Here is a 16081-nt window from a genome sequence, read left to right as displayed (position 1 = left end):
CTATTTATCGTCCACGTTTCACTTCCATACATGGCTACACTCCATACAAATACTTTCAGAAATGACTTCCTGACACTTAAATCTATACTCGATGTTAACAAAGTTCCCTTCTTCAGAAACACTTTCCTTGCCATTGCCAGTCTACATTTTATATCCTCTCTACTTCGACCATCATCAGTTATTTTGCTCCCCAAATAGCAAAACTCCTTTACTACTTTAAGTGTCTCATTTCCTAATCTAACTCCCTCAGCATCACCCAACTTAATTCGACTACATTCCATTATCCTCGTTTTGCTGTTGTTGATGTTCATCTTATATCCTCCTTTCAAGACACTGTCCATTCCATTCAACTGCTCTTCCAAGTCCTTTGCTGTCTCTGACAATTACAATGTCATCGGCGAACCTCAAAGTTTTTATTTCTTCTCCATGGATTTTGATACGTACTCCGAATTTTTCTTTTGTTTCCTTTACTGCTTGCTCAATATACAGATTGAATAACATCGGGGAGAGGCTACAACCCTGTCTTACTCCCTTCCCAACCACTGCTTCCCTTTCATGTCCCTCGACTCTTATAACTGCCATCTGGTTTCTGTACAAATTGTAAATAGCCTTTCGCTCCCTGTATTTTACCCCTGACACCTTTAGAATGTGAAAGAGAGTATTCCAGTCAACAGTGTCAAAAGCTTTCTCTAAGTCTACAAATGCTAGAAACGTAGGTTTGCCTTTCCTTAATCTTTCTTCTAAGATAAGTCGTAAGGTCAGTATTGCCTCACGTGTTCCAGTGTTTCTACAGAATCCAAACTGATCTTCCCCGAGGTTGGCTTCTACTAGTTTTTCCATTCGTCTGTAAAGAACTCGTGTTAGTATTTTGCAGCTGTGACTTATTAAACTGATAGTTCGGTAATTTTAACATATGTCAACACCTGCTTTCTTTGGGATTGGGATTATTATATTCTTCTTGAAGTCTGAGGGTATTTCGCCTGTTTCATACATCTTGCTCACCAGATGGTAGAGTTTTGTCAGGACTGGCTCTCCCAAGGCCGTCAGTAGTTCCAATGGAATGTTGTCTACTCCGTGGGCCTTGTTTCGACTCAGGTCTTTCAGTGCTCTGTCAAACTCTTCACGCAGTATCGTATCTCCCATTTAATCTTCATCTACATTCTCTTCCATTTCCATAATATTGTCCTCAAGTACATCGCCCTTGTATAGACCCTCTATGTACTCCTTCCACCTTTCTGCTTTCCCTCCTTTGCTTAGAACTGGGTTTCCATCTGAGCTCTTGATATTCATACAAGTCATTCTCTTATCTCCAAAGGTCTCTTTAATTTTCCTGTAGGCAGTATCTATCTTAACCCTAGTGAGACAAGCCTCTACATCCGTAGATTTGTCCTCTAGCCATCCCTGCTTAGCCATTTTGCACTTCCTGTCGATCTCATTTTTGAGACGTTTGTATTCCTTTTTGCCTGCTTTATTTACTGCATTTTTATATTTTCTCCTTTCATCAATTAAATTCAATATTTCTTCTGTTACCCAAGGATTTCTACTAGCCCTCGTCTTTTTACCTATTTGATCCTCTGCTGCCTTCACTACTTCATCCCTCAAAGCTACCCATTCTTCTTCTACTGCATTTCTTTCCCCCATTCCTGTCAATGTTTCCCTTATACTCTCCCTGAAAATCTGTACAACCTCTGGTTCTTTCAGTTTATACGTGCACTCTAAATTGTTGAAATACCATATGTAAAATATTTCTCATTAATTTATTATTCAAGTGGTAGTTTTCAATCCATCAAGTACAGTGGTATATTTAATTTTCCTGGAAACCATGTTAATGAAGAGTAACTGATAATTGAAATTACGACTACAGCCTTCAATGGAGAAATTTAAGGAAGCTATTCGAGTTTTGACGAGTTGACACCGCCACTTAAAGCTCTGGGACCGTTCTTTATAGTAACCTTTTTCCGTTTTCTGAAAATGGACTTAAAGGCTATCTTTAATTTCAAGTTGGTCACATCCAAATTGCCTTTTGCCAATTGAGCCACTGCACTTGTTAGATTCCAGTATTTAATGTTACACATTTATTAAAACTAAATTTTCTGGACCTAAGGACACCTTTCATTATTCAGTTAAGTCACTAAGAATTTATGAAAATTCACTTAATTCCAAATATGACAACTTTACTTGTAAATCTATTTCACAGCAGAGGCATAAAAATAGTTCTGCAATTTCTTTTTTACTTGCTTAACCAACCACATTTTAGTTAAACCAACTTTTTGTTGAAACCTTTAGTGCATCTGCTCCAGTGAATTTTCAACCTCAGTTTTATAAACAAATATGAAATTTCAAAAACCCTAAAATACTTGTACACATTCTCTGTATACTTTGCACCACCCAAAAGTCTCTAGTCTGTGTTGAGCTACTGAAGCAAGTCATCCCATAGTTACAAGTGTCAATATACATGCAAAGCAATAAGAGACTGTGCCAATTACACTATTCTAGAATGCATAAAACCTTACAGCATTTCTATTAACTTCCAGTGACGAATGTGATCCACAAATTACAGGTTGTTATATTTACAACAGGCTGACGGGAATAAAGGACACTTACTGACTGAAGGATGAACCGGCAGATGCCCAATGTCTATTTCCCCTTATCGGTCCTCCTCCTCAGTTCCTAACTGCACTATTCATTTCATTACTCTTCCTTGTAATCCATCTCTAGTCCTCACTCTGTCCTGTCATCTCCAGACTCGAGCAGACTCGATGCTCCTGTGCTGCCAATTTTCCTGAAGTGGAGTTACAGTGAGCAACTCTCTCATAATTTTAAAAATTACGAAGTATCAGCTTGTCAATCATCGTGTCACTTTGCAAAAATTGAAAGACTGCTTACGGTCCCTTCTTCCTGCTCCACCTCCTCAGGCATCTTCAATCCTAATTAGTCTTCCGTGCCGAACACGAGAACAGTCACCGTACTAAATCGTCGACAAAAATATTAAAACACCGTTCGGTGTCAAATTATCGACCGAGGAATCGAAGAGTGTTCTTTAGCAGATCTGATTCGACTTTCTTCAGATAGCCCCTTTGCAGTGGTACAAAAACCAAGATTTTGTCAACGTGCTACATCTACTCACAAGTATTACAGCGAAAGTTTTAAAAGATTTGTGTGGCAGAGGGGGACTACGAAAAGAGATACTATAGAGTAACAGGAATAGCTGAGACAAAACGAAATTCTCTCTTCACATCTGCTGTGTTCTCTGGCTTTGCAGACTGTACTTCCAGACTAACACAGTGACAATTATCGAATCCACAGTAATACAGTTCTCGGGTACTCTGTTACTCGTGAACAAGATTTCTGAGATTTTTATTCGAGGGCACCAAATCACCCGTACCACTTTCAGTATCGTGCAGAACTTTTCTTTACGCAACAGAACAACACGGCTGAGTATGAATGTACTAGGAGAGTAGCGTCCCTCTCACCTTATGCAGTAGATAAGCCACACGTGTGAGTCTCTAACGTTATCTGTGTGCATATGTCAAAGATGCTGATCTACACACAATCCGAGAATTTTCTCCAATTTATTTTCCTGTTTAGGCACATTTAAATTAAATACAATGCTTTCTCTTTTGCTATTACGAATTAGCCCGAAAGCCGGAGGTACACCTGTCTACTGCCACTGCTACATTCAGACACAACACACGCAGACGGGTATTCGTCTAAGAGCGAGGCAACTACTCTGGAATTCACACTAAAGTGGCCGGCAGAGGATTCGTCGAAACACTTTCACATCCTTTCTCGGCAGGCCCACTCTCTGACAGTGAGTGCGAAAAATGGACACTTTAATCACTCTGTGCATTCTAAAACGATCATTTCTCCCTACGCAGGTCGGTGTCGACAAAATATTTTGACATTCCGGGAACATCGGAGATTGAAATATCACGAAAAGATCTCACTGCGACATCTTCGGTTTAACATTTGCCCCCTAAATCGCGTATCGTGACAATACAATACGAGCTGCCTATTTTCAACTTTTTTGTCCTCTGTCGATCCCATCCGCAAGGAGCCCGTACCACACAGCGACACAGAAAATGGTTGGTTGGTTTGAGGATCAAAGGGACCAAACTACAAAGGTCATCGGTCCCCACAGAAAATAATTCGGAGGTCAGTATTGCACAGGTTTCGAAGAGGATCTGAATCGGAACTTTTTTTACGGCTACTTGAGAGTCGCCATTTGTCTCGCAAATACTAAAGATACTTCGTACCACAGGTCTCGACCGTTGCCTACAAACTGTAGTACGGGCACCCTGACCTGTCGCATCTTCTGAGCATTCTGTGAGTAAAATAGGGTGCTGGTTTGCCTTTCCCACTACATTCTCTATGTGACTGTTCCAATTTAAGTTGTAATTCCTAAGTATTTAACTGAATTGACAGGCTTTCGGCTTGTGCGACATACTGCAACCAAAATTTAGCAGGACTCCTTTTAGTACTGGTCGGATGACCTCAGACACTTCATTATTTAGGGTCAACTGCTACTTGTCACACCGCACAAATATCTTGTCCAAATCATTTTGCAATCGGCTCTGATCTTCTGGTGACTTTACTAGACAGTAAATGACAGCATCACCAAAATCTTTCACACAGATCGGGAACAGCAGAGATCCCGTAACACTTCCTGGGGGAACACCATATATCACTTCTGGTTATACTTTATGACTGTGTCAACTGCTACAAACTGTGCCCTTCCTGATAAGAAATCACGAATCCAGTGGCTCAACTGAGGTGGTAGTCCACAGGCACACTATTCGGTTAGATGCCACTGGAGGGGAACAGTGTTTAAAGCCATTTGAAAATCCAGAAACACGGAATCGACTCGAGATCGCCCGTCGAGGGGACACACTACTTTGCGAGTACGAACAGCTAGTTGTGTATCGTGACAGTGATATTTTCTGAAACTCTGCTGACAGTTTTTCAATAGATCATTTTTCTAGAGGTAATTCGTAACATTCAAACACAATATACGTTCCAAAACTGTGCCGCAAATCGACGTTACTGATACAGTTTTGTAATACATTGGATTACTCCTACTTTATTTCTTGAGCAATGATGTAATCTGTACAACTTTCCAGTCTTTAGGTACGTTTCTTTCATTTAATGAGAAGTTTCATGCGATAGCTACATAGAGAGCTATTATATCTGCATACTACGAAAGGAATCTAATTGGGACACAATCTGGACTCAAGAATTTGCCTTTATTAACTGATTTAGCCACTTTGCTACACCGAGGATATCTACTACTCAGTTGCTCACATTTGCAGTAGTTTGGTATCATAATTCTGGAATATTTACTTTGGCTTCTTTGATGAAGGAATTTTGCCAAACTCCCCTTTAGTGCCACTGTCACCGATAACATTACCACCACTACCACGTAGTGAAGGCATCACTGTCTCCCGCCAACGGTGTACTTTACATAAAACCGGAATCTCTCCGGATTTCCCACCAGACTTTGAAACAGTTCCATTGTGGACACTATTAAAAAGCATCTTCCATTAAAATCTAGGCTAAATTTCGAGCTTCAGTAAAATGTCGCCAATCTTTAAAATTTTGTCTTCTTTTAAATTTGACATACTTTATTGCTTCTGCAAGTGTTCTGACCTGCTTTGTATACTGTGGTATAGTCCCAAGATTGCAGTGCCACACCAAAGTTGGCAACTTGCATCAATACCACAGGGTGGGAGCCCTAACGAAGCGAGGCCTCTCTCCTGGCACCGCAGTGGCACTGCACGCAAATCTATATAAAGCCGAGCACGAACACGCCCTGCACAGTTCGCGATCTCCGATGAAGCAGTAGATGTCATCTGGTTAGAACACCAGTGCTATTCTAGTCTCACAGGGTGTATACATGGACAAGAAAAAAACTGTCTTTTTATCTGGGATATTCTGGAAAAATCTGGGCATTTTTTTAAAGTATATACTATACTCCGGGAGAAAGTACATTTTTCTGTATTTAGTGGCAATATATTTTCCCTCAGAACTGTAGAAGATATCAATCCGTAGAATGGTAAAGGTTTTATACACAGGTGAAAAACTTTCCAGCACTCCCGGAAGAAGAAGACGAAGAAAAAGAAGAAGATATCTTTAATGTGTGGAAACACTACGAAAGTAAAAATATGAATTCACAGTAGTTTTGGAAAACAGAACAGTTAAATATAAGAAGTATGATGCCCATGCTACGATACAGAAACAGGCTATAGTAGTGTTCCAAATGTTCTGGCAGTGAACTTTGAATTCGGGAAAATATGGAGCAGTAATATATATTCTTGCTAGGTTAAGTATTCTTTGGTAGATGATATTTTTCCATCAAGAATAGCTAAGCTTTCACATATACTGATCGTCAAAATTTTTTTGTTGTTTTTCCGAGCGTCTGGTTTGACAGGATCCTAAGAGCACAGCTTAAATTGCAGCAGTTGAATATTTCTGACAAGCACAGTTGTAAATTTCACTGCTGTGCACCAAACATTTCAAGGCTTATCTAGCTTAATACATGTTCCATTGAGCAATTTGACTTTTCCAAAGAAAAGGCGATTACATGTGAAATTACTCAAGACCTAGCATTTTTGTTTTAAGGATAATTATACTTTTTGCCATCATTATCGCATAATTTGTAATCTGTGAAAGAACTAAAATAAAAATGAAAAACTAACCTCGAATATTGGTCTATTTTAGAATGTGTTACCCTTTATGTTATATCAAATGCAAATGCAAATGTGCCAGTAAAATTTTAAATGATTGCAGAAATGACCGGTCTTCCAGGTCTGAAATTTTTCTACGTGGCTGGCTCTCAAAGTGTTAAGTTTTAGAAGAGTCAAACGCTCAACGATTTAAGAAATTCATCACACATTCTCACATGTAACATAATTCGTCTAGTGAAAAAGAAAATTTACTTTGAAAGTAATTTCTCAAAGCATCATTTGCAATATGTTCCCACTAAATGTTAAAAACAGAAACAGTGGTGCCGTCACACTCTCAAAAGCAGTCTGCTGTTATGAACTATTGAATAGTCATCGTCTTAAAGCTTTTCACTCATTTTGCTGTCAGCAGACACTTGTATGTGCACTGTGTTCTGTTTCTGAATATGGCCCACTTTCTTTGCATGTTATGTTTTATTTCAGTGTTGTTTTCTAGTTTGTTTATTCTGCAGTAGCAGCCAGTCAGATTCTTTGTTAAGAGTATCAGTTCTTACCAGCCAAAATGACAGAAATTTAACTGAAAACAAAATCCATAAAAAATTTCCAGATTCTTAAAAAAATTCTCGGGTATTTCTCAATTTTCTCCTGAATGAAAATATTCCCAGGTTTTTCCCATATTTTCTGGTGCTTGTACACCATGGTCTCAGGTGAAGCTGCAATTTTGTGCATGTTAAACTTTTACTTCAAGGGAACAATTTGTAACAGTGTGCATCATCAAGTGATGCTTTACTGTTAAAAGACAGCTGTCAATATTAACTCATTTCTGTGGGAATGTATTGTATAAAGTACCTCTTTCTATGGTTTTTGTAATAAAGTGAACTAATGGTGTCATATTTTAGTTCGATCAGATATCTCCCAGAGCAATCAAAGAACCCACAGTTACGAATGGACAATTGTAATTTCTTCAGGTCATAAGATATCATGGGAGAGGGGGGGAGGGGGTCAGTATTTTAATTTATTTACTGACGCAGAGGTTTTGGCGCCAGTATTTATCTTTGTGCCTGCAAAGCATGCCTGTGTAGCACTACATATATTTGACAGCAGAAGTTAGTTGTGGCGGCACCTACCAACATTTTTCAGAACTTTCACTTACTTTGCATTTTATTCTAAGCCACAGGCGGTTTTTTTTATTACAAAAACCGGAAAAAAAAGTGTGGCTTAGATTCGAGTAAATATGGTACATTGGATAATTAGTTGTCGAGGTACCCCCTTTCCCTTGACCTCTCTGGTCCTTTTCCTTCACCTGTATTCCTTCCCCTTCAACTATTCTGCCAGAATAATCAGCTGCTGGCTCCAAAAGCTTGTAAAAGTTAAACTCGTGTGTGTGTCCTGCCACCATTGGTGAGTAGATTTTTTATCTATCCATTTACATTATATTGTATATTGTCAATAATTGATTATTTTCATTGGTATGATGAACGTAGCTTCTAGTGTCTACACCAGCGACAGTATCTTCATCACCTATGTGTGTTTGTTTTTTAATTTCAATTCCAGCTTACTACTATAAGCCAGTACTACAGAAAGATTCATAAATCTCTCAATCATATCTGTAAATAAGTTATTTAGCATGCTATGAAGTCTGAATTACTGGCTCTTCTCTCTGAAGGAATACATCTGTTCTGGTAAAACGCAGAAGGATATTGCACCAGAAAAGAAAATATAGCTCAGTTACTGGCTCATTTAGAATAGGGCGCACTCTAGATAAGTGAGAGTTGTTTACATTTTTTTTAAGCTTCCTCATTGAAAACTTTTGAAAGTGGTGCCACTGTTATATTATTCTTTCGATTAATTGAAGCAATAGTGTTATCCTGAACAAAATGACTTCAGTATCTTATTGGGTTTAGTGCCATGTATATTTGACAAAGTTTGAAATTAGATATTTTTTTTTTTTGTTTAACTCTGATGGAGAAAGTAGAAAATGTCCATTACAAATTCTTCAGCATCTTTTCGTGAAGCTAAATGAAGCAGGTGGTAGGAATAAGACTGAATTCTTATGTGTGGTTGGACTTCTTTTCAAAAACAAGCGACTCCTTTCATTTGTCCCACCACCATTATATCTGTATTATCACCTGCTTCACCAGGGAATTCATTTTATTAGCAGTTCGCTACTCGAGAGATTAAAAATTCCTTCCCCAGTATTTAAACTTTACTCCAGCAACAATAGTATTGTAGACTGCATCTTTCCCCGTTTAACATCAAAGTAACAACAATTGGATACAGTTTCACATCTTTAATGCCTGTACTGCCATCAGTTGCAAGAGGAAAGGGGTTTATTTTCTTGTAAGTATTATACTACATCATTCTATGTTCCAGTTGACAAAGAATTTAGAATTGAATTTCTTTTAGTTCTTCAACAACTGTATTTTTTAGCAATCTGGATCAGGAAACTTTTTTGAACAGTTGTGGAGTATGATATACATTGGAAATTGGCAGGCCACAACAATAAATGAACTAGAAACCATTTCAGCATTGGTGACAAAGTCTTCCTCGTCAGGTTTTGTTCCAAATGACAGTGACGCATTTGAAGACTTAACGTTTATAAGCCTACATGTACTTTTAGACATAACACAGTAATTATCATGACTGGCATGCTTTATAGAAATGTCTCATGAAAATGCTGGACAAAGCACACGTTGGTCTGATTTCTTTGATTTTTACCAAACATGGCCATTCTTAGCCATACTGTTTCCGAAATTTCTGTCCAGCTCCATATTTCTTCATTACACTGCCATTACACTTTGGTGTTCCACAATATTACTGTCCGAAGTCTGTGCAGCATTTATCTCACTTTTCAGTTGGTATATCTTTCACACTGTTTAACTTTGCATCATTTTTTTGTAAGGCTTTTCTTTAGGGACACTTAACGGCTGCTGAAGAAACAGGAGTCCAATTCCTCGCATTTTTAACAAACGACTAAAACTTTCCTTAGCTGCTAACACATTGTTTTTGAATTCTAAATGGACAAATATTACCACCGAACACAATGTAAAAATTACCGAAAATATCAGTGGTCTACACACAATGCACACAATGGAATCCTGGCGTATTTCCGTGCATGCCCACTAGACGGAAATACCCTGATCACTGGAAATACTGTGTGAAACTCTAAAGGGCCCGATTTTTTGTAGAGTCACTCAATCGAATTAAAAATTTCAGAGAACTTGGGACTCCTATTTATTAAGTAACTGTTTTTGTTATTTATTACATAATTTTTGTTCTCTTATGTAACAATCAGTGAACTGTGTTCTGGGCGCACGTGCACATTACCACCGCTTAGTAGTCGCGCGCAGATTCGCAGTCGGTTACAACATCTGCACGAGGATGACGTGTCAACCAATTTTCTTAGTTCCGCCACTAGCTGGCTATCACACTACACTTTTGCATCATTTGTAGACAGGTTTACTACATTTACTATGCAAAGAAACCATTCCAATCTATAAAACATTGAACTAATTATGTCAATTTCTGTAATTTTTTATTACCTCTCCTTAACTTTGAATGTGATAAAACCGTAATAATTACAGACAATCTGTAACAGAATGCGATTTTCACTCTGCAGCGGAGTGTGCGCCGATACGAAACTTCCTGGCAGATTAAAACTGTGTGCCCGACCGAGACTCGAACTCGGGATCTCTGCCTTTCGCGGGCAAGTGCTCTACCATCTGAGCTACTGAGAGCTTCTGTAAAGTTCGGAAGGTAGGAGACGAGATACTGGCAGAAGTAAAGCTGTGAGTACCGGGTACGAGTCGTGCTTCGGTAGCTCAGACGGTAGAGCACTTGTGCGCGAAAGGCAAAAGTCCCGAGTTCGAGTCTCGGTCGGGCACACACTTTTAATCTGCCAGGAAGTTTCAATCTGTAATAGTTGGCAGCTGCAAGCCAAGTATCGGGGGAGTACCTCTCTGCTCGTCGCTCAGCCCGACATTCTTCCCACGGCACAGCGAGGGAAGGAAATCTACCGGTGGCGAAGAGACTGCAGGGGCCACGTGACCGACAGCAGGAGAAAGCTCCACCCACCCCATACGTTAGTCACCCTCCACTGTGTCGCCGAACGGGGGCTCTCCCCACACGCGCCACCCAGCCTCGGGAACGTCTACCCGGCAAGTAATCGGTCGCCCGGAGTCCCCGTGCCCAGGTCACTGAGGGCACGCACCGCTCAGCAGACGCGGGGAGTTATCAGCTCGGGCACCGACAGTGCCGTCTCCGTGTACAGGTACTCGGCAGCTCGTCCGCGACGGGACAGCTATCGTGCCGGGTTCTGGGCGTACTACCTTAACGGACAGGAAGAGTGCTAAGGTGGGAAGGCACAGAGGTAGAATAGACACCACACTGGGTGATATTCCCTGCACAATCTGCACTTCTGAAAAATTTGGAAAAGTGGTACCAGATCAAACCCAAAAATTGGGACCATGTGTTTATTAATGAGAATTTTGTAGAAAGCACTGAAAATTTAATAGAAAACTAGGGTCCTAAGTCGTGTACCAGGTCCGAGGGGGGTCAACACCGGGAAGACCGTACTACGGAAAGGCGGGGGGGGGGGGGGGGGGGGGGGAGGCTCGCAGCACGGAAAGGGAAGTAGTGCTGCAAAGGTAGCCGAGCACATACCCGCGAAAGAGTGGAGACCCGTGGGTGCAACTAATTGTTCAAAATAATTTGATGAGAAAGCATTTAGTACAATTTTGGATTACACTTTATCCCCATGACCCACGTATTTCTACCAACATATCGATGGCAGATTGAAGGCACCACCGAGTATAATTGTGTGAGTGAGCTTTGCATTTGAAATGAGATTCGAGTCTTCTTTGAACTGTTAAGCAACTGTGTAAAAGAAACCAAATATTTATTTCGGTTGGATTCTTACGAAAGCCAGTTCTACCGCGGTGTCAGGGATGGCCGAGTGTTAGTTAGGAGGAGGCCATTGTGAGCGCCTACAACCGAGCTGTCTGCAGCCTAGGCGCACTAGACCTCCACTTCGGTATGCGATTTCTTACGACAGCAGGAGCACTCTCGTCACGGTGCTACGCACCCTGACTGGTGTTGTACTGTCATTCGCGAACAGCATTTCAGGGGGTGTTTTCCAACAGGATAACGCTCGCCCACATACCACTCTTGTAATCTAAAATGCTCTACAGAGTAAATACCACACAATGCACGCACGTCGGCAGTGCATTCGACCCGTACTGACTACCACCGTTTCTCCTACGATATAGACTACAGCTGATGGCAACCACCAACAGTGATGCACCCCTTCTGCTGCACAACATTACTCTTTTGCCAAAAAATTCAGCTGAACGAATCTCTGGCTTTATCCAGCTTTCAGTACCTACAATGACTTCTGCTTCAGTACTTTCTTTTAGCACCTGGAGTTCTGTTCTTTTCCAACACAACTACAACTACTGACTCTTGCAATGCTTATCTCGGCAATTAATGTGGTGTTGCCTACACACAATACAATCTCACGAGTCATTCAGGAAGGCAGATTATACACACAGTGATCATCAGAAAGTGTCCAAGAACAGAGCCCTGAAGAACTTCTTCTGTAACAGGAACAGGATCTGATCTCTGGTTATTTACACACACTTACTGTTTTCTACTGCTTAGGCACGATTGCAGGAAGAGGCCAGTCTCCCGTACTCCATATTTTTTACTTTAGTCGTGTTGTTAAGATACTGTGGGACACTGCATACACAAGAGAGAGAGTGTGAATATTTCTTTTACAATTCTGTAACTTTGTGCACAGACTGGAAGTAACTGCGACCATTCGATTACCTGTCGATTGGCTTTACAGTGAACTAAAATTGGTCAGCAGGACATTATCTGTATTCTCAATTAAACAATAAAATTCATTGCCTATGCTAAAATTTGACATTTTTAAAGCACAAACAAAAAATGTTATCTCCACCCTGTTGCCGAAGAGTGTCCAAACAACACGACTGTTCGGTCGAGTGTACGGGTCCACCAAAACACAGCCTCGTAAGTATGGCACCATTGAAATACCAGCTCAAGTGACTGCTGGACTGCCAACATAACTGTGTCTCATGTCCGAGCATACAACAGAAGGGGGGGTGGGGGTGGGGTGGGGTGGGGTGGGGGGGGGGGGGGGAGGAGGAGGGTTCAGGTCCGTCTGAAATCCCAAAGCAGTTAGAAAATACAGAAAGACAATTTTCCAATTACATCAAGTGATTGCTCTCGTCAGCACCAAACACAGTCAAGGGGCACCTGGAAGAGATGCAAATTTTGGGACTCAGTAAGGATACTCTTAGCACAAGAGTCAAGGGCCTGAATAAGACTCATTGCATTCAGACAACTTCTACAACCAAGGCTAATTCTACACATTAGATAAAGCAAAGGATTCAACAGCTGGCACAACAGACATCAGTGCCACAGATCGTGCAGTACGAGAAAACGGAAGTAGCAATCACTGGCAGTGCTGTAAAGTACGAACATTGTGAGCAGCACTCCACGTGAGAAAATTTACTTAAAACTGAGCTCACCCACGGTGGGTGACGAGTGTTGCGGAGTCGGCACCCCGACAGTCTGACTGCGAACTTCTTCCGAATATGAAAATCTATAATTTTTGAAGGACTGTGGTGGCACACACAGCTGTTGTCGGCCCGGTAGTTAACCCACACTTCACAGGCACTGGCCAATCTGAAGTGTGGTTACAGGGTGCCTTCGGTCAACCACATTTGGATCCCTCCCCTTCTTTTACTCTATAGGTAGGGATGTGCCTACCCTTTACATTAACAGATTCCTCATTTGGTAGCAACAGTGTTCAGCTGAATCACTATGTAACCCCCCCCCCCCCCCCATCCTCAAACGAGAACACTGTAGATTTAGTTTTTTGTTTACAATACCATATCCCTACTTTTATGCAAGGATCAGTCTGTGATACACTATGTGAACCTAAGTTGATTACGCTGCAGTCTCCGAAAGACACTACCGAGACGGCAGCGGCAGGTTACTTACTGTTGGTAACGAACTGCAGGCACTCTTGGCGGGTCATGCCCAGCTTGAAGTTGGCATCCACGTAGCCGTACACGTAGGTGCTGCCCGAGCCGCCGATGGTCACCGGCATGCGCACACACATCCCGCCGATCGGGACGGAGTACACCTGCGGACACACGGAGGGTAGTAAGTGTGAGATTTCACTTAGCTGAGCACTTAGTCGTAAAAAACGCAGAGCCAATTTTAGGTCTCACAGTCGAGACCGTGAACTCGGTAATACGGGACATTCAAAAAGCGGTGAATCGTTATGAAAAATGTTTCTTTTTTGCAGCACACAGATTTTTGCTACATAATATTTAAATGTGTGTTTGCAGCAAAATAAAAGCCTCGTAGTATTGTAATTTTCCACTGTCTGATACTCCTTTCTGTTCGATTCCACACGGTTTTGACTTTCTTTTGAAATTTGACAGCTGTTTCTAACTTTGCACAGAAGCACGATCTTGCTGAAGTCTCTGAAGGAGGTCAACCGTAAAATCATCATGTATTCCACCTTTAGTGGAATTCTCCAGCTGTTTGTACACAGATTTTTGGATGCCATCCTCACCATCACCTACAGTTTTCTGTAGTATACTCAGTTTCTTATTTAGTCTCAGTAATAACAGCTACATTCTAGAATGTTTTTAATCTGCCAGGAAGTTTCATATCAGTGCATACTCCGCTGTAGAGTGAAAATTTCATTCTCGAAACAACCCCCAGGCTGTGGCTAAGCCACGTCTCCGCAATATCCTTCCTTCCAGGAGTGCTAGTTGTGCAAGGTCCGCAGGAGAGCTTCTGTGAAGTCCGGATAGTAGGAGACGAGGTACTGGCGGAATTAAAGCTGTGAGGACGGGGCGTGAGTCGTGCTCGGGTAGCTCAGTCGGTAGAGCACTTGCCCGCGAAAGGCAAAGGTCCCGAGTTCGAGGCTCGGTCCGGCACACAGTTTTAATCTGCCAGGAAGTTTCAATAGCTACAGTGACAGCATCGATTTTGCAACCACAATTTCCGACACTTTCAGATCTGTCTCAAAGTAAGTTAAAAAGCGGAGAGTTTACTTTTGATGTCATTTGTAAGTCTGGCAGATTAGCTCTCCGGTCTTCCCGGCTACTCCGAAGTCTCGGAGAGTGTCTGTCGACAGTGTCATACGCCCTCTTACACAGTGTGACACAGCTACAGACCTCTAGAAGAGGCTGTCAGAAATCACGTAGGGACCTACCCGACAAACTGTTAAAAATTAGAAGCCCAATTTAGGCCTAAACACTGTATTACAGACACTTTCTGACTCCGAATAAAAAGAATTGCCAGGAACAAAAAAATATGAATGAAGAAAAGTCAGGTTCAGCAGAAAAAAGGGTAAGGCTTAATTTAGCGAATATCAGAGGTGCTTTAAAAATATTTCTGTAATTTTCAAATACTGCAAAATAAAACACACACACACACACACACACACACACACACACACACACACACACACACACACACACACACAAATGAAAATAAAATCCACTTACATTATTAAATTGAGGCCAGTCCTCAGTGTTTCACAGAATTATCAGGTTGAAATTATAAATTTCCCCGGACTAATTTTTGTTGCACATTGTAATGGTATTTTAATTACGTAACCATTACGGCACCTCACCTGAACTTCTCGATACCAGCACTGTTCTACTGTGTTTCTGTAAAGTAGTTGACATATTTCCGAGACTACATTCAGATTCGATTTCATTAATGTAGAGGTATTTTGATACATCGATGTGTTTATATTGCAATGATATTATTCTTATGTGTATTCTTTCTTTTGTAACTAGAATCTTTGACGTACTTTTAACTCTGATTTTTGGGTGCGTAAGCTGAAAAGACATAAATTGTAGTCAGTTTATAAAATGTGAACTTTAACAGTGAGGAAGATGTTTTCAAGTATGTTTTGTATTGTAAAGTGATGTGTGTGTTACGTGATATTGCACCAAAAGTAATAAAAAAGAAGTGTAACTTAAATTCGGAGTGCTGATTACTATTTTACATCACCATTGTGCTAACTTTTAAAGGTTTAATCTTCAAGAATGGTTTGTGAAACATCTATAAAACTTTTGAATATAGCAGAATAAAACCTAGGCCTCTTTGCATCCGAGCTTGGAATCATAACCACCTAGATTTTCGACGATTGCGCCACGATTTTACAACGAGACCAGCATGGTAAACACGAAAAGATGAGTGCCTAGTTTATTCATTATTACATGAAATGACTTTATTAACTGTGCTCTAATGACACCTGCCACATAATAACTTCGTTGTTGCCCGAAAATGCAGTATTTGGCAGCGTGAGCAAAACCACAATCATTATTAATTTTTGACCTTTGTTG

The 16081-nt window shown here is 40.9% G+C and overlaps 2 protein-coding genes across 2 annotated transcripts in view; one reads left to right on the top strand and one right to left on the bottom strand.

The window, feature by feature from the left end:
* The window catches only part of LOC126212798 (oocyte zinc finger protein XlCOF6.1-like), a 210809-nt gene that overhangs the window by 70943 nt on the left and 123785 nt on the right, over positions 1 to 16081 (top strand). The window lies entirely within an intron of this gene.
* The window catches only part of LOC126213283 (proteasome subunit beta type-6), a 35352-nt gene that overhangs the window by 2174 nt on the left and 17097 nt on the right, over positions 1 to 16081 (bottom strand). Inside the window, exon 4 of the mRNA XM_049940945.1 lies at positions 13707 to 13851. Within this exon, the coding sequence (XP_049796902.1) occupies positions 13707 to 13851 (145 nt within the window). The remainder of the gene's footprint in view (positions 1 to 13706; positions 13852 to 16081) is intronic.

The sequence above is a fragment of the Schistocerca nitens genome, chromosome 11 (assembly GCF_023898315.1).
Source record: "Schistocerca nitens isolate TAMUIC-IGC-003100 chromosome 11, iqSchNite1.1, whole genome shotgun sequence".
NCBI lineage: Eukaryota > Metazoa > Arthropoda > Insecta > Orthoptera > Acrididae > Schistocerca > Schistocerca nitens.
Note: the sequence above shows the minus strand (reverse complement) of the source record. Positions and strands in the feature narration are given on the sequence as shown.